Below are 18,664 nucleotides of genomic sequence, written 5' to 3' on the forward strand. Positions count from 1 at the left end.
GCAGCATGTTCCTTTAAAACATAATTAAAAACTCTGTAGAGGCTGCCTCACACCCCATTTGGTGCTTGTGCCCTGCAGCCTGCTGTGCTCTGCAGTGTTTCTGCTTTAGAGAGCAGCACACTGCTCTGCCCAGCCCTGAGCTGCATCCAACTCACCATCTTCTTCCTGGGCATTTATTCTCTCTGTCTCTCTCTCTCTTCCAGCCCATTTAGTGCACTCAGGTCTCTCAGATTTCAGTTTGTAAGCAAAGCAACACATTGTAAAATCTGTCTTTTCCCTCCCTTCCCCCCAAATTAAAAAGCAAAGCACACAGGGGTCCCAAGCAGGACCCACCTGGGCTGGCACTGCCAGCAGGGCACACCTGGGCTCAGCAGGGCACACCTGGGCTGGCACTGCCAGCAGGGCACACCAGGGCTCACAGTGCCAGCAGGGCACACCTGGCAGGGCACACCTGAGCTCAGCAGGGCACACCTGGCAGGGCACACCTGAGCTCAGCAGGGCACACCTGGCAGGGCACACCTGAGCTCAGCAGGGCACACCTGGCAGGGCACATCTGGGCTCGGCAGGGCACACCTGGGCTCACAGTGCCAGCAGGGCACACCTGGGCTCGGCAGGGCACACCTGGGCTCAGCAGGGCACACCTGGGATGGCACTGCCAGCAGGGCACACCTGGGCTCGGCAGGGCACAGCTGGCAGGGCACATCTGGGCTCAGCAGGGCACATCTGGGCTCAGCAGGGCACACCAGGGATGGCACTGCCAGCAGGGCACACCTGGGCTCAGCAGGGCACACCTGGGCTCACACCTGGGCTCACACCTGGGCTCACACCTGGGCTCACACCTGGGCTCACAGTGCTGGCTGCAGGTGCAGGCACTGACAGCACAGCCCCTCTGCTGGCAGCAGGAACAGGCTGTGGCTGCTCCCTTGCAGAAAGCAGCTCTGTCACTGTGCAGGGGCTCTGCTGCCTGGCCTCAGAAAATCCCGTTATCTCCTGCTGTAAATGGCTTTGGGTGAGCTCCAGGAAGTGATGAATCGTGCAAATGGAAAGAACCCAGAAGTTGGTGATGGACTGCAGCCCAGGCTGAGCCGTGCTGACCTGCAGGATGTGCCCAGCTGAGGATCAAGTCCCCCTTTACAGGCTGCACTCCCAGAATTGCTAATGATGCTGTAACATACCTGTGTTTTTATATATATTCTGGGAGAGCAGAGAAGAAAAAGCCTGGGAGGATGATGGGCTAAGAGACCCAAAATGATTTTTCTCTTGTCATTCCCACAGCAAAGCTGTGGCTGCACTGCACCAAGGGAAATCCTGCAGCCTCCTGGGCTGCCCTGCTGCAGAGCCCCTCCCCACTCCTGCAGCTGACCTGCTCCCCATGGATTTGCCAAACCTTTCCTGAAACTCTGAAAACCTGTTTTGTCCTCTCTGTACCTGTATCTCCTACATACCTGTGTCCTCATTGCAGAGTAAATCCCACTGATTTAAATTCCACTGATTCAAAGCCATTGCAGTAAACTGCCTACTGTACTGAGCTACAAATTTATTTGGTTTATATATTTCAGGAATTTATATTTATTTTTTTTCTACTGCTCTGAACTTCATTTGCAGTATATTTTGCAAATGCCTTCTTCCTGTAGGTGGCTCATTGCTTCTGGCTGCTGGGCAAACAGCAGTGATTCTGCTCATGTCAAAAGCTGCAGAAAATGCTTATTGTTGCTTTAATGTGCTATTACCTGGACAGTGCACACACTGCAGCAGGGAGAGAACTGCTCTGCAAATCTAGGAGATGCACAGCTTTCACTTACCAAACAGCAGCTTTTTTTTTGTTCATGAAACAGCAGATTCTTGGGAGATAATCATCCCTCTGAAGTGTAGGAGCTTCCTGTGTTTGCATATCCATCACAGCTCACGTGTGTGTCTGGACAATCGATGGGAAGAAATGAGCTCCTCTGTAGGGCACCCACATGGGCTGTGCTGGAGCTTCTCATGGGGGTGATAAATCAGCCTGGGAGTGCAGCTCTGCAAGGCCTCAGCTGGGGACATCTCCATTGCAGGCAGCTCCCAGGACACACTTCAGAGAATCATGGAATGTCGTGAATCCAAAAGATCTCAGGCATCACTGAGTCCAACCCCTGCACAGACACCCCAAAATCCCACCCTGTGCACCCCTGAGAGCCTTGTCCAAACACTCCTGGAGCTCTGGCAGCCTCGGGGCTGTGCCCATTCCCTGGGGAGCCTGGGCAGTGCCAGCACCCTCAGGGGGAAGAACCTTTCCCTGATCTCCAGCCTGAGCCTGGCCTGGCACAGCTCCAGCCCTTCCCTGGGTGCTGTCCCTGCTCAGAGAGCAGAGATCAGAGATCAGAGCTGCCCCTCTAGGAGTCTCCAGTCCAGCATCTCTGACACAGCCTCAGCCCTCTGCACTTCCCTTGGCCTCTGGCAATCAGGGCTGTTCAGGGCATTGTAAATCAGGTCTAATCCTTGCATCAGTTTCAGGTGAGAAGAGTCTCACATGAGCCCCACAACACCTGAGGAGCTGGGAGGTGACTGTACCTCCTGCAAGCCAAGAAACTCCATGGAGGCCAGGCTGCAGCTGCTGCACAGCTGAACCAGCACTAAACACAGCTCCTGAGGGTGGATAAAACCCACCATGACAGATTATTTTAGAAAGATCCAGGTTTCAGGATTCTCTGTGGTTTTGTCACGGTGCAGCAGTTTAGTGAACTTTCTAATAAATGTCTTAACATGCTGGATCTGATGCAAATCCTCTTCAGCCTTTCCCATGAAGGTGATTGACTAAAACCAGGAAAAGAGTTGGAGGACAAAGAGAATTCACCTTCATCCCTCACTGAATTCACTGCCCTTTGAGCATCCAGACCTCTGGTACAGTGTTAACCTGGCAGTGATAGATCTGCAAAGAACATTCCAGCAGCCTCATTCCTGTACAGTGGGAAAGTGTGAATAATCATTCCATATTAACCAGGCTGAAGAGTCAAGTTTAATTAACTTTCCATAAGACTGAAGCCTCTCCTCCAGCATGGAAATCATTTACTGCTGTGCACTCCTTGACTCGAAGCACTGCCCAATTCCTCACCAGTTCCTCCCAGTGACTGCCAGGGCAGAGGGTGCACTTTATGTATTTTCATGTGAATAATTCCTTTGAATCCTCCCAGCCTTGATGAAATCTGGTTGTGCCCAGGTCTGTGTTTAACTGTGGGTTTTTCAGTGTCAAGGAGATTGGTTTGCACAGAATGTGAAGGTCATTTCTTTAATTCCATGGCTCTTCCCAAGGTGTGTGTGTTTCTGTGATGCCTGCAGTTCAGATGGGTTTCATGTTGATGAAGGCAGGAGATTGCAGGAATATGATCATGACTGTGATGACAGGGAGGAGGGTCTGAGGAATGCACCAGCACAGGATTTCTGTTCTGAGATCTTTGTCTGAGTGAGAGGGCAGTTATGGGGAGTGAGGTTCTTTCTCTAATGATGCAATTATTTGGAATGGAGCAAATAATGTAGAGAATAGGTGCACCTTTTTAACAGAACATGTCAAAAACTGAAGGGTTTACTGAGAGGCTCTGGGGAGGTGGTGCTGTGAACATGTGTGTATTGTGTGCTCATGGGGAAGTTGTTCCAAAGAAACAGCAATAGCAGATGGAGCTAAAATTCATTTTTGTCCATGAGAAATAGAATAATAGCTCAGGAGTCTACAGAGACAAGGAAGGCAGATCATCTGCTTTGACTTTGACCTCTTCTGTGCCTTTTTTCCCAGGTCATATCTGACTCCAGTGCGGGATGAGGAAGCAGAATCCCTGAGGAAGGCACGATCCAGACAGGCCCGGCAGACCCGCAGGTCAACCCAGGTGAGGGATGGAAACGTTCACATTCACATGGAGGATGGAGAGAGCTGATCTGCCAATTGTCCAGAGCAGCTGTGGCTGCCCCATCCCTGGAAGTGTCCAAGGCCAGGCTGGACAGACCTTTTAGAGCAGCCTGGGATAGCAGAGGGTGTCCCTGCCCATGGCAGGGGGTGAAATGAGATGAGCTTTAAGGTCCCTTCCAATTCAAACCATTCCATGATTCTGTAAAGAGGCAGGATTTTCTCTGCTCTATTTCTTAGTTCAGGGGACTTGTCTGCACTCACACTGTTTGGGAGAGGTTCTCGTGAAATTTTCTTCAAGCAGTTATTACAAAACCCTCCCACAAACATACATGAGTTTGATTTCCAAGCTTTGCTTTCTGCAATGTGCCTTCCTCTTAGTTTGTAGTGTGGTCACAGATATTTGGGTTGCTTTGAGTCAGTGATTATGCCAATAGGCTGAGAAAGGCAACAGAATTCTTCCCTTTCTCTTGCCATAGGGATGAAACATGAGCCTGACCAGATTGAGTCTGTGGCATTTTAAACTGACCTGGAAGACTGAAAATGTAATTTCAGGCTGGAGAAATTTCCAAGGAGACTTTAGAGCCCCTTCCAGTGCCCAAAGGGGTTCCAAGAGAGCTGGAGAGGGACTTTGACCAGAGACCTGGAGGGACAGGACAAGGAGCAATGGCTTCCCACTGCCAGAGGGCAGCATTAGATGGGATATTGGGAGGGAATTCTTGGCTGTGAGGGTGGGGAGGCCCTGTCATGAGGTGCCCAGAGAAGCTGTGGTTGTCCCATCCCCAGAGATGTCCAAGGTCAGGTTGAATGGGGGCTGGAGCAGCCTGGGCTAGAGGAAGGTGTCCCTGGGGTGGGATGAGATGTGCTGTCCCTTCCAAGGCAGAGCAGGGTGGGTTGGTGACTGTGTGCATGGCTGGAAGGTTGTGTTTCCCTGCAGGGTGTGACGCTGACGGAGCTGCAGGAGGCCGAGCGCACGTTCAGCCGCTCGCGCGCCGAGCGCCAGGCGCAGCACAGCGACACGGCCCAGGACAGCGGCTGGGGCAGGAGCACAGAGGATGAGGTGATCCTCCTGCCTCAGCACCCCTTCCCTGACAGCTCACAGAGCCATTCAGAAGAGCTGACACCAGGAGAAGTTCTTTGGGGGTTATCTTTGTCGTCGGAGGGGGAGAGGCTGGCTGAAAAGAGGCTCTTCAGCACGAGGGAGGTGCACGTGGAGGTGCTGGAGCTCAGCTGTGCCTTTGCTCTCCTCTGGGAATTTCACCTTTCTGGCTCTTGCCAGAAAATAAAACGGTGTAAATCCCAGAAAGTGTAATGAGAAGGCTAATGATAGAAATGTGGCCTGGATCCATCCTTGCTATGCAGTCTAGGCAGAGGCTTTGTGTTCGCATTTTTCCACAGATGTTCCATGTGTAATGGAAAGCTGGAGTTTTCTGCCCCTACCATCACCTCTGGTTTTCTTCACTCTAAGTCATACATTTATATTAGATAACTTGTGTCTCCTGCCATGAGCTGTAGGGACAAAGGGATTGATCCCAGATCTCCCAGCTGTGGAGGGTGCTCTTACACAGACTTTAACACCCGTCCTTATGTGATAGAATGGACCTGATCTGTCAAGCACAGGTGAAGAAAACATTGCACTCTCAAGCTGCATCCCCTGAAATCCAAAGTCTTCTCCTTCCTTTTCACTGTACTATTTTTCTGTCATGGCTCTTTGTTTTCAGACCGTGTATCGGCGACTGAGGGGCCCAGCCCAGCCTGACAAACCCACAACACCTGTGTCTCCTTCCACAGCAGCACCTCTGCTCTATACAACTTCATACCTGACTCGAACAAATAAATATCTGGGGCTGGACTCAGTGAATCCAGCAGATTTCAGAGCAGCAGCCACAGAGATGGAGAAAAATGGTAGGTACCAGGGGAGTGAAGAACAGACAAAGCTCAAGGGTTTTCTTGTGCTTTAGAACTTCCACTGTGTACAGATGGAGAGAACAGGTTTACTTGTTACTCTGAGGGAAGCTGCCATGTCACAAAACAAATGTTATTTGTTTAAATGAAGTTAAACAAATTCCCATTGCTTGTAACACAGGGATAAAAGGATATTTTCCATTGTGGATAAATGAATGAGACAGTGATCATGGAGTATTTAGCTGTTAGAGCTGGAGAAAGAGATTCCCCTAGTACAGTTTACCCTCAGAGCAGGAGTAAGTCAGGATGAGCTGGGGAGAGCTGGCAGGTCCCTGGCTCTGATGAGGGAAGGAGTGTGAGTATCCAGCTGTAGTAGGACACTGGGATTCCATTTCATTTGGTTTAATTACTCCTATGTAATATAACACAAGGCAAGATGACCTTGATGAGCTTGAAAAGAACCCCAGCACCTTAGCAAAAGCACAGATGTAAATCACTGAAACCAAAGCAGTCTCTCTTTGCTTGGCCAGAGTGTGAAGACCAGGATTCAGACGACAGATCCCTGAACAAGCAGTCGATCCGAGAGCGGCGGCGACCGAAAGAGAGACGGAGAGGCACCGGCATCATCTTCTCAGCACAGGATGTGAGTCTGAGTTCCTTAGAAAGAGAAACTCCAGGGTGAATTTTCTTCCAATTCCAAGCTTCATGGTTTTCTTCCCAGTCCATTTTTCCATTTTCTTCTTCCCTCTCCAGCTCTCTTTTAGACTGGCATTTCCAGAGGTGTCACATCCCTGTTTGGGCTGTGTCAGACTGAGCAGGAGGCTCTGGGCAGCCTTCAACTGAGCTATTTTATGGAAATCCTGCAGGACTGGGACAGGGCCCACATGGCTCAGGAGAGATTCAAAGTCTTAATTCCTTTGGAAGGAGGTCACAAACAGCCTGAAGTATTTTCAAATTTCTTCAAGCCCAAATTTGTCTGCTCTTTAGTCCCCTTGACAGAAAGACAATAGGAAGAAAACCTGTGTCTGGGTCCCCTCCCAGCAGCAGGGAACACTCACATAAGTGCAGAAGAGCTGTCTGTGTCGTGGTCATTTTGCTTAGTCCAGGTTTCAGAGGATTTCTCCAGTCTGAGGGAAGAAATCAAACCTGCCAAACCTTGGTTAGAGCCTCAGCTAGGAAAATAGATCACCTTTTTCAGGAGATAATAAGAATTATGAAAAGAATTATTACAGTTAATAGTTGAATCCAGAGTCAGCTGGGATGCTGTGGTAGTTCATGTTTGTTCCATGAAACCCTGGAGCAGTTACAAAGGCTTGGAGAAGCTGTGCAGGATACCTGGGATGACCAGACTTCCCACCTGGAGTCTAACTCAACTGGAGATACTTTGGAAGTCAGTATTCTATCAGTATTTCAGATGTGCAGTTTTTCCAAGGTTTTTTCCCCTCAGTGTATTAGGGACTCCTCTGAAGCATTGGAATGGCAGGAGCCATCTCTTGATGTCGTTCTGTCCCCAGTACCAACATCTGCTAAATGGCCATTAGGACACCAAGCCTCATCTGAAGATTACCCAAAAGCATCTGGACAGACATTTCTTTTGACAGAAGTTTCCTTAACGTTAGCATCAAGTAATTTTTTCACAGAAAGGGTGGTTAGGGACTGGCACAGGCTGCCCAGAGCAGTGGTGGAGTCACCATTCCTCTCAGGGTTCAGAACACACGTGGCACTTTGTGCTGTGCTGGAGTTGACGTGCTGTGTTTGATCAAAGTTGGACTTGGAGGTCTTTTCCAGCCTTAATGACTCTGTGATTCTATAAACAATACATTGCCTTCCTGGGATAAAGTTTTGTTGTCTCCAGAGCTGCCTGATTCCATTTTTGCCTTTCCTCCTAGGATGATGATGAAGTTGATGGAAATGAAGAAGTGAAGGAAACTCGGGTAAGTGAGAATATGAATCACTGATATGTCATTCCTGGCTGCTGTGACAGAGTGTTCTGTGGCTTTTGCTCTTGTCTATAGGAGAGGTTCAGGCTCTGCTCAGGAGTACAGGGAGGTGGTTCTTTCTTTTCTGAAAGATAAGGTATACCTGCAGAGTGGCCTGAGTTGAGTGTTGGCTCCTGGAGAGCTGCAGGAGTTGTGGAGCCTGGAGGGAATGCAGCAGTGGGGCTGCAGTGCCAGGGCAGTGGGATCTCAGGTGTCCCAGGGAAGGTGTGACCTTGGATCTTGGAATAGCTGTTACTTTGGACAGGATGTTTTGTATTTCTGGAATCTGCTCTCCTGTCTCCTTATGGGTTTGTTTCCTTGTGGGAAGTGGTCAGAGGTTGGTCAGTGTCCCCCTGTTCTTGCAATAGTCTCATCCTCTGAGACCCTTTCTTTCCTTTTATAATAATTACAGAGTCTTTCCAAATTGCCTTGGTTCCTTTGGTTTTGTTTGTCTTTGTCTGAAACACATTTGGGGCTGACAACATGACTGACTCTGACAATGTCAAAGCTAAATACATTTCCAAGTTATTAAAATGCAGTGTGGAAGACCTGGGAGAAATAACAAATGTAAGGTTGCATAGGGGTCAGCCTGCTTTTTATTTTTGCTGGAAAACCTTGAACTTGGGGTAGCCTTTCCCTATGCTTTGCAATGCAGTAGAGTGATTGAAGCATCATTTAGTTGGAATTAACTGGTTCTTTGCTGAAAATTGGCAATAACACTCTTCAGACTCTGTTTTTGTTTTCTTTCTTGCAATATTCAGTCAGAGTGCAGCAAAGTTACAGCAAGCCTTGCTGGGACCAGAGACTCATGTGGTGCTGGGATGGTTTTTAGCATGTGCTTATCTTTCCATGCCAGCCAGTGCTTTCCCAGTGCTTACTTTGCACATTTCTCCACTTGCAATGTGAGATATTCCTGCTCACAGAAGCATCACCTGCTTCAAGGAGGCCAGCCCTTCCCACAGGAGTTTCTGCTCATCACAGTGCAGAGCTTCCTGAAATCTTCACTAAACCCTGCAGGAAGGATTCAGCCATTTATCCTCATAAAATTGTTTTGACATTTCTGCAGCCTCACAGTTAGACTGAAGGAGGGGAGTTCTGTAATGTGTAAAAAGTAATAATCATAATAGGGACACCTTGTTTCCAGCAGGCATGTTTGGGACTTGCTGGGAATGTCTTGTTCTTCTGGGAAGTTGTCCCAGATTACCTAAATTAAGACAAAAGAGTAGCTGAGGCTGCAGGTTTGGATGCTTCCTGGAGTCTAGTCCTAAAATTGCTGAAAATTTTATTGAGCACAGTCCTCACTGCTCATGTAAATGGATAAGCTGCACTTTGGGAGAACCTGGCTGCCCAAAAATTCAAGGTCACCCAGTCTCTTACAATTAATAATGCTGGTTTTCCCCAAATTAACAGCAAGGATTCCTTTTTTCTAACACTTCACGTGATTTTCTTGTGGGATCCATCTAAGAGCAGAGCGACTTCCCTTCAGCTCCATCAGCCCATTTATGCAGGTGCTCTGAAAGCACCACTACCTTGGTTTCTTACACACCCAGTGTACCTCAGACCTGGGTTAGACTCTCCTCCCACTCTGCTGGAGCTGGTTTTCCCATTTTCCCAGTCCTCTTGTGTTTATCCAGTTCCCAGTTTATTTTCTTGAATGCATGCCACCACCATCATGTCACTTGGTCAGTCTTCCCTGGTTTATTTGGTTTATTTGAGATCCAAATCAGAGATTTCTGATTTTTGCCATCACTTTGGCAGGAATCATGGAACAGCTCTCTGCTTTCAATTCTAGTGCCAATAAGAAAGTACAGTTAATAATCATTAATTCTTCACTATCTATAGTTCTAGAATGGCAGGTGCCAAATGTCACCAGGTTGTGAACTTGAACAGTCTGGAGTGTCCCATTTTAGTAGCAGAACCCCAAAGAAACTGATTTTATGGGAACATTTTTGCTCCAGAGTGTTTATATCTTGGCTGATATCAGGATGTTTTTCATGGAAACCAAAAAAAAGGCCTCACTTGAAATCCCTCCTCCAACTCTGCAGTGAGACGAGCACAGGAAAGGTAAAGGCAGTTTGGGGGGAAAAAAAAAAAAAGGAGCAAATACATGTTGTTCTAATTTTCAGAAGTGGGTGAATTATTTTGGCTGAGCTCACAAGCACCAGAGTGGGAAAGCAGCCCAGACACTTTGGCTGAGGTTTAGGCAATAAGAGGTCTCATAGTGGGATGTGTCAGGATTCTCCATGTGTTCTGCTCCCACCCCACCTCCCTCCTTGGGATGCAGACTGCCTGTGTGCTCTCTGGAAAGTTGGAAGAGCAGACAAAGTTTTATTGTGGAATAAATGTTCAAGGGTACAAGGACTTCAGCAGGAAAAAGCCTCTGGGGAAGCAGCTTTAGGAGAGGTTTTTCTGTGATTCCAGTGGGAAGGAGCTTCAAAGGAAGGATTTTTTGTGTGGTCTGGGGAGACCTGAGCTCAGAACAGAGGTGGGGGAAAAGTGTGGCCACAGTCTTGTCTCTGTTTGTCAGAAAATAAAAACTGGAGAATCTGAAAGAGAATCATGTTGGATTCAGAGTGAGCCAGGGGGAAGCTGGAGCTGGGAAACTTTCCCTGTTCCCTCAAGCCACTGTCTGCAGAATACCAATGGGAATTGCAGAGCTGGTGAGGCCAGTGAGGACAAGCACAACAGAGTCAGTGTGGATAGGGATCAATGGCCTGGTCTGGGATGCAGCAGCTGGAGGATGATGGTGAAGACTGAAGAGAATGTCCCAGTGTTCCTTTCAGAGCAGGTTTTCTTTACCCCTGACTGCTGGTTTTGACTTGGCCCTGACTTAAAATAATAGAATCAATTACAGCCTAGTTTGGGTTGGAAGGGACCTTAAAGCTCATCCAGTCCCATGGACACCTTCCCCTGTCCCAGGCTGCTCCAATCCCAGTCCAGCCTGGCCTTGGACACTTCCAGGGATCCAGGGGCAGCCCCAGCTGCTCTGGGCAGCTTCTGCCATCATTGCACAGCAGGAACAATGAGGAACAAATTTGGAAGAAAAGTACATTGTAAGTGACAGAACATAGAGAACAAGTAGAAGATGTTTATAATCATTTAAAGAATTGTTTCTCCTTGCAGTTCTCTGCCAGAGCATTACAGATGTACCTCACCCACAGGGGAATTTGTCAAAAGAAAACTTTAAATTCAGAGGAGTACACTGAGTGTTGTGTTCATAAAATAACAATTTCTGGGCAGTAAAAGTATCAAACAGAATGTCTGTTGTCATGAATTGCCTTCAGGACAGTCTGTATAGCCCAGTATAAACCCCAGCCACACTGAAGGAATTAAGTTTTATGGAGGAATAGCACTGAAATGTTTGATTGTGAATTACAGTTGCAGTAAGTGGATTAAATAGGCTCCATTCCTGTCTTGCTGCACTTTGATTTTTGGAATGAACTAGGTTCCCTCTGGTTTGTAAATAAGTGTTCTGCTTACCTGTATTGTTACCATGAAATCACCAGATGCAGCTGGATACCAATGTAAATTAAATCTCTGTCTTAGAAGGGCTGAATTTCTAAGCTTAATTCCACAAGTTCTACAGGAGGACAATGAAGGAAAATTCCTTTTGTAAACTCAATGTTATTGCTGATTCAGAGCTATGACCTGGGAGTCCTGATTTTGGTGTGTCCTATTTTTCACCTGTATTTTTGCTTTTAGTGACACTTTATCCTTCCATAGACGCTTGGTTCAGTTTTTATCACCATGCTGTTTGTCTTTTTGTGAAAGATGGATGTGATTAATACCTAGAAGATCAGGACTGGTTTTTGTTAAGTGTTTTATCAATGTCCTGTTGTAGCTGGACTGGGTGTGCTGGGGGTCCCCAGTTGTTATTGTGCAGCCAAGCCCTTGGACCGTGTTTGGAAGCCAAGAAAGGCTCTGAGTCCTCCACTTTCAGGACTCACATTGCCTATTATGGTAAGGTATGTCTGCAAGAGCTGAGCTGTTTTGCTGGTACACAAGGGAAAGTTGACCAGTAAAAGGAACAAAATAGGTGAACTTCTGGCCAGCTGCTAAGAAACTCAAATCCTTTCAATGCAGACAGTTCTATAAGGGGGTGTTCATCCTGTGCTTCACTGCTCCTGGCCCAGGGTCCCTTCTGGGGATATGAGGATTTTCCCCTGGTTTTACCCTTGAATGTTTATTTCTAGCAGAGATGTGGTGTGATGTGGGAGGGAAACCATCTGGCTCCTGTCCAAGGGCACGTAGGTGGCACCATGCGTCACTTGCATCGTGCAGTTAAATTAGAGAGCATTTAATTCTGTGTGACATAAGGCTGGGAGAGATTGGCTCTGTTTAGTCCTGTTTATAAACAAATTGCTCTAATGGGCTGTGTGTGCTGCAAGGAAAGATCTTTAATATGTATAGCAATATGAAACAGCAGCAACGTGCTGCAGGAAGGAACATGAGCTGAGGCTTCACCATCGAGCTTGAATGTGGTGAGGAACATCCTCATCATGTTCTGAGTGCCCTGGATTCTCTGGGAGGTGGAGGGGGCAGGCAGCAGGGAAATTAAAATTAATTCTGCAAATATTCCTACAAAAATGCTTCACATCTGCTCAGAGGATTTGCCTTGTGAGTTCTTCAGCCTGATGTGCTTGTGTTGGATTTTCTTAACCTCAGTATGTGGAGAAGGGCATCAGCCTGGGTGGCTTCTCTCCCTATTGTTACAGCACTTCACTTCTCAGCCTGGCTCTGAGCACCAGTTTACAGCTCTGGGAAAACATCTTCTTTGTGCCTAAAGCCAAGTGACCCAAGTGGGTTGTGTGACTACAGGTTACAGCTAAATACCTTCAGATGAGTTCTCTAATTCACCAAGTTGTTGAATTAGGAAGGTGTAATGTGAAGCAATGATGGGGATGGGGATGAGTAACACAAAACCAGCTAAAAACCAATCTGTGAGTCCTGGGAAGATTGTGCAAAACAGCCAGGAGTGATTCCCAAGGTCACAAACTCATAACTATTTAAGGTAACTTTATGCTTTAGCATCTTGTTTGGTAGATTGTTGTCAGACTTGTGGTGCAGTCTGAGGTGGCTGATCTTTCTCAGTTGTCAGCAAGTGATTCCCTGCAGCCATGGGGCTGGGGTTGGCCCTGCATCAGCCACCTCCAGCTCCCTTGGCTGCTGATGGCATTGCTGGGAGGCCTGTGCAGTCAGTTCACATTATCCCAGTTCACCCCAGGCTGCTTCTCCTTTGCACTCATGGCAGCAATTGCACAGGGCCCTGGGATCCTCTTGCTCTCTTGCCAGCAGGAGCTGGGAGCAGGGTGGGGGACAGGGTGGCAGCAGGATCCATGACACATGTGTGCTTCTCTCCAGAGCTGTGTGGGCTCCAGGAGTGCTCAGTTCTGGGTGAATGTCAGCCCAGACCCACCAGCCTGAGTACAGCATTGCTCCTGGACCATACCCCAGAGACAGAATAAATCTCACTGTTGTTTTATGTCTATTTGTGTTGGTGATTTTTGACTTTTTAAAGGTTATCAGTGTATGGTTGTGCTTATGAATGTAACAGCACATCCTGTCACTTTTTGTGGGAAACTGTCAAAATCTGTCTCCTCGTGACACGTTCAAAACCATGGAAAGGAGAAATATCCCCAACTGCTGAAGTACTTGGAGCAGGTTCTGGGCCCCTCTGGGAGCTGATGATCACACCTCAGTGTCAGCCATCCAGGGGGCTGGGGGAGGATGTCTCTCCTGATGTGATTGAAGTCATCCTCCAGAAACTCTCATCTGCTGAATTCCAGTTCCTGCCTACAGCAGGATATCTGGGTGGGCCCTGGTGGCTGTGTCAGGGTGACACGGGGGTCTGTCCTGGAGAAAAGGGACTGGGGCAGTGGGAGGGGGCTGCAGCACAAGGAATTCAGGTGTGTCATGCTCAGGCCCTGCTGTCTGGCTCTTCTCCCCAGTGTGAGAATCTGCCTCCAGCCCTGGGGTCCCAGCACAGGAAGGACGTGGAGCTGCTGGAGAGAGTCCAGGGGAGTCCATGGAGCTGCTCCAAGGGCTGGAGCCCCTCTGGAGCCAGGCTGGGAGAGCTGGAGGTGTTCACCTGGACAAGAGACAGCTCCAGGGAGAGCTCAGAGCCCCTTCCAGTGCCTAAAGGGGCTCCAAGAGAGCTGGAGAGGGACCTGGGACACAGCATGGCATGACAGGACAAGAGGGAATGGTTTCCCACTGTCAGAGGACAGGGATAGATGGGATAATGGGAAGGAATTCTTGGCTGTGAGGGTGGAGATGCCCTGGCACAGGTGCCCAGAGCTGCTGTGGCTGCCCCTGGATCCCTGGCAGTGTCCAGGGCCAGGTTGGATGGGGCTTGGAGCAGCCTGGGCTAGAGGAAGATGTCCCTGCCCATGGCAGGGGGTAAAAATGAGATGAGCTTTAAGATCTCTGCCAACCCAAACCATTCTGTAACCCCCGTATTGTGTGGATGCTTCCCTCTAGCAAAGCCCCTGTGGAGCTGATTGTCCTCATCTCCTGCCCTCTTGTGCAGGCTGGTACATGTGCTGTCACACATTTATGTAGTAAATTATTCATCTCCCAGACATGTCCAGAAGGAATGAAAAGCAGAAGCTGTATTGCCTTACAGCTAGATATACTTCTATAGAGCTTAGAAGTAATCTAAATTTGTTTGGAAAATTGGAGTCAAATTCTCTGGCAATAAAATACCATTTGGAAACAACCAGTGTAGGAAAAATGTTGCTGTGATACAAGTGTGGTGATGCTGTTTGTCCCTTGTGTCTTTAAAAGGTCACTTTGTTCAGAGTTTATATCCCACATACTTCTCTTCAGACAAAGCCTCATGTGTGGAGTCATTGTTAGTTTTTTTGCTCTTGGGCATGGACTTTCTCTATGAAAAGTAACATTATTTGGCAGAAGCTGCTTCATTGTTTGCTTTGTCAAGATGTTGAATCCTTAAGCTGCAAAACTCCTGGCAGGAATTTCCCACCTGCTCTGGTTAATTTACACCTCATTGCTCGTTATAGGGAACCTATGAGAAAGATGGAGAGGGACTTTTTATAAGTGACAGGACAAGGTGAAACAGCTTCCCACTGTCAGAGGAGAGCTTTAGATCAGGTATTTGGAAGAAATTCTCCCCTGTGAGGGTGGGCAGGCCCTGGCACAGGTGCCCAGAGCAGCTGTGGCTGCCCCTGGATCCCTGGAAGTGTCCCAGGCCAGGTTGGATGGGGCTTGGAGCAGCCTGGGACAGGGAAAGGTGTCCCTGCCATGGCAGGAGGGTGGGACTGGATGAGCTTTAAGGTCCCTTCAAACCCAGGCCATTTGTGATTCTGTGGTTGGTACCTACCAGGTGCCCAGTGCTGGGCTCTGTTGTGGGTGGGTTTGAGTGGGTGTTTCATCAGACTTTTCATTGATTTTAGATTTCATCCTTGGCAGTGGACATAAACTTCTGCACCACAAGGAGCTGCTGGGGAGGGATGGTCACAAACAGGCTTGCAGCACACTTAGATAGATGAGAGTGTGTTGAGGTTCCAGATTGGCACTGGAACATGCTGTGTGTCACCTGTGATTCCCACAGCTGAGCTGACAGGTTTTACAGCTGGGGGTGGCTGTGGTCAGCACAGAGAATCTGATGAATGTAGATAAAAAGCAGAATGGATCATGACTATTGTGAGGGCTGTGAGATATTTATTTCTCTATGTCATATTTTGGAAAGTCCCTTAGCTTGAAATAGCAGTTTCCATCTGGTTCTTGTAGTGCTGTTTGCTTTCTCAGCTTCCCTGCCATGGCCTGTTCATAGCTGTGCAAATTGCTGTTGTGTTCCTCCTTGGGTGGGAAGAGGAACCTGTCAGGAAACACTTGCTGTGTGCAACTACCAGACAGCTTCCCCTGGAAAATATTATGTTCCAACACTACTTTAATGGCTGGAACTGGATGAAATCAAATGATTTTGTGCATGAGCAGTGCTCAAACTGGACTTGTGAGAGCAAAGCATCTCTCTGGGTTTGCTGAAGTGTGTCCAGAGAAGGGCGACAGAGCTGGAGAAGAGTCTGAGGAGGAGCAGCTGAGGGAGCTGGGGAGGCTCAGCCTGGAGAAAAGGAGGTTCAGGGGAACCTCCTGGCTCTGCACAACTCCCTGCCAGGAGGGGACAGCCAGGGAGAGCTGGGCTCTGCCCCCAGGGAACAGGGACAGGACAGGAGGAAACAGCCTCAAGTTGAGACAGGGGAAGTTCAGGTTGGATGTTGGGGAAGATTTCCTCCCTGAAGGGGTGGTCAGGAACTGGCACAGATGGCAGGACAGTGGTGGTGTCACCATCCCTGGTGGGTGGCACTTGGGACATGTTTTAGTGCTGAACATGGCAGTGGTGGGGAAAGAGTTGGGCTCAGGTTTTTCCAACAATCCTTGATTCTGTGATTCTGTGATTTTATTGTAATGCTGTGTTTGAACAAAGCATGATACAGAGTTCAGGAAAGAGGCCCCACTGTGGAAAGGCAGAGCCAGGTTTTGGGTGCACAGCAACCTCTCCATGGCCACTAGAGCAATCTCTGGTGTACAGACCTGGCCAGGATTATGATGTGACAATGGGCAGTGCTGGGGTTGTACCCATGGCTGCATTTACAGCCTGAACAGAATCCTGTCTGTGATCTCAGAGAAATTTATACTTTGTAAAGCTGCCACATCTGTCCCCTTCAACAGGAGCCTTTTGTGGTGCTGGTTTGTTGTTTCTGGTTATTGCCACTGTTGCCACCCATTCCTGTAACCTCTCACCATCAGCCTGTGCCAGGGCAGGCTCAGGCTGGAGATCAGGAAAGGTTCTTCCCCCAGAGCACTGCCCAGGGAATGGGCACAGCCCAGGGAATGGGCACAGCCCAGGGGCTGCCAGAGCTCCAGGAACATTTGGACAAGGCTGGGTGAACAGGGTGGGATTGTTGGGGTGCCTGTGCAGGACCAGGAGCTGCACTGGATGATCCCTGTGGGTCACTCCTGGCTCAGGATATTCTGTGATTCTGTGAAATGCAGTTTAACAGCACATTCAGAGAGGGAACATGAACATGTGTGGGCTCTCTCAGAAATGTGTCTGCCTTTGATACTCTCCAGCTCTGGGTTTGTCTGCCCCCTCCAGGCCCTATCTCAGATTTCCTGTGCCTTTGCTGTACAAGTGCAGATGTAGATTGGTTTACTGGGCTTGTCCTGAGCTTTATCTTCAAGTGGTGATGAACTCAAGACAGTGAAACCATCTCCCTCTCTGCAGCCTTTATTTAGATGCAGTTCTCCCCCTCTGAACTTAGGGGTGTCCCCAGAGGGGTCAGTGAGCAGCCAAGCTTCTTGACCTGCTGGATTTGAGTGTCCAAGGCACCTTACCTTTACTTCCCAAAACTCAACTCTGCTCCACAGAACTGCTGGAAGATGTTCCTCATGCTTGCAGGTGCTAAAATGATGTTTTCTTGCTGGCAATGCTGCTTTTTGAACTGTCTTCACCCTTGCTTTTTATTACCTCTGTTTATAAGAAAGTAAAAAGAAAATAACTCTGAAATTTTCTATTTAAAGTGTGCTGTTCTCAGCCCCCACTAAATGGTCTGCATGTGCTGTTCAGTGCTAATCCAGGTATGCCATGGTGCTTCCAGCTTTTCTTGTGATTAATGTGGAGATGGGAATAAAAAGTGGGAGAAGAATGATGCTACAGATGCAGTTACAGACTCTCAGCTGCTGTGTGTCTCTGGGAGGAGAGGAGGACCCCTTCCTCCTGCTCTCTGTGTGGCACCCTGGCAGATCCTGTGCTCTGCAGATGAAGTGTTCCCTCCTCCAATTCAGATTCCATTTATGGGAAACTCCAGCAGAGCCTGCACATCCCATTTACAGAACAGCTACTGCCAGTCCTGCTGCCCAGCATAACCCTGCCTGCCTTCTGCAGAGCTAAATAAACCCTGCAGGCTCTGTTTGACCCTGGTAAAGCTTGAGGTTCATTCAAAAGTCATTTATTTGCAGTTGGGTTTATATATAATGTACAGTTGCTGTATAGCAGTAGTAGTAATAATAATATCAATAATTTGAATTATTAAATCTTGAGATACAAAGTTCCATTAAATAAGCTAAATGAAATGCCCAGAAGTACAGATTGTAGACTATAGTAATGTAATGTTTTAATAACTTATTTTAAAGGTAATAGGTGTTGCTCTTGTTACTGCTAAGGGAATTCAGACATATGTGTTTATGTAGCTATACACAGACAGTTCCTTGGCTATACATTAATTTCTGTAACCCAGCAGCTCCTCAGGTGCTCATGGCTGTACCCCAGGAATAAAAATCTGTGTTTTGGAGCCAGTTTCTAGTTCTCTTACTGTACAAAGACATACTCAGTCAGAATTACCTGCTCAGGTAGTGTCATGAGAACCTGACAGTTAAGAAGCAATGCAGAGGGTGAGAGTGAAGCTGAGTCACTGAATTTTTTAGATTGAAAAAGATCAATTAAACACAAAAAAACAATCAACCATCCAGTGCCATCAACTCCTGAGCTGGAGTCCAGTCCTCCTGCACTGTAATCATCTCTGTGGCCAAAGCAGAAAATCCTGATCAGGAAAAAAGCACAGACACACCCAGAACACAGAATAAGTGAGAGGACTGGTGATCTGTTCAGGACTGGATGACTCTGTGATTCTCTGGGTTCTCTGATCTGTGTACTGCTGAAGGCTGCCTTTTGGTCACATCCCCTGGGACAAGTGACTGTGCTGCCAGTTCCACATTCACTCATTATGCACCAAAATAAGCAGCTTCTCTCCAGAACAAGCAGAATTTCTTTGCACAGAAAGTAATGGGTGCAATGAATAAAGAGGTGACACCACGAGGCTTGACAAGGCTCAGTCTTTTCTTTCCAGGTGAATTCCTTTCCCAGTGTTTTGGGATGGTGGGATGGGAT

The 18,664-nt window shown here is 48.0% G+C and overlaps 1 protein-coding gene across 1 annotated transcript in view; it reads left to right on the top strand.

Moving 5' to 3' along the window:
• LOC107214882 (protein phosphatase 1 regulatory subunit 12B) overlaps positions 1-18,068 on the top strand; it is a 96,902-nt gene extending 78,834 nt beyond the window's left edge. Inside the window, exons 16-21 of the mRNA XM_033519838.1 lie at positions 3,764-3,854; positions 4,809-4,931; positions 5,593-5,776; positions 6,307-6,419; positions 7,666-7,710; positions 17,345-18,068. Of these exons, the coding sequence (XP_033375729.1) occupies positions 3,764-3,854; positions 4,809-4,931; positions 5,593-5,776; positions 6,307-6,419; positions 7,666-7,710; positions 17,345-17,350 (562 nt within the window). The 3' untranslated portion in view covers positions 17,351-18,068. The remainder of the gene's footprint in view (positions 1-3,763; positions 3,855-4,808; positions 4,932-5,592; positions 5,777-6,306; positions 6,420-7,665; positions 7,711-17,344) is intronic.
• The last annotated feature ends 596 nt before the right edge of the window (positions 18,069-18,664 follow it).

Source organism: Parus major, chromosome 26 (genome assembly GCF_001522545.3).
Source record: "Parus major isolate Abel chromosome 26, Parus_major1.1, whole genome shotgun sequence".
Classification (NCBI taxonomy): domain Eukaryota; kingdom Metazoa; phylum Chordata; class Aves; order Passeriformes; family Paridae; genus Parus; species Parus major.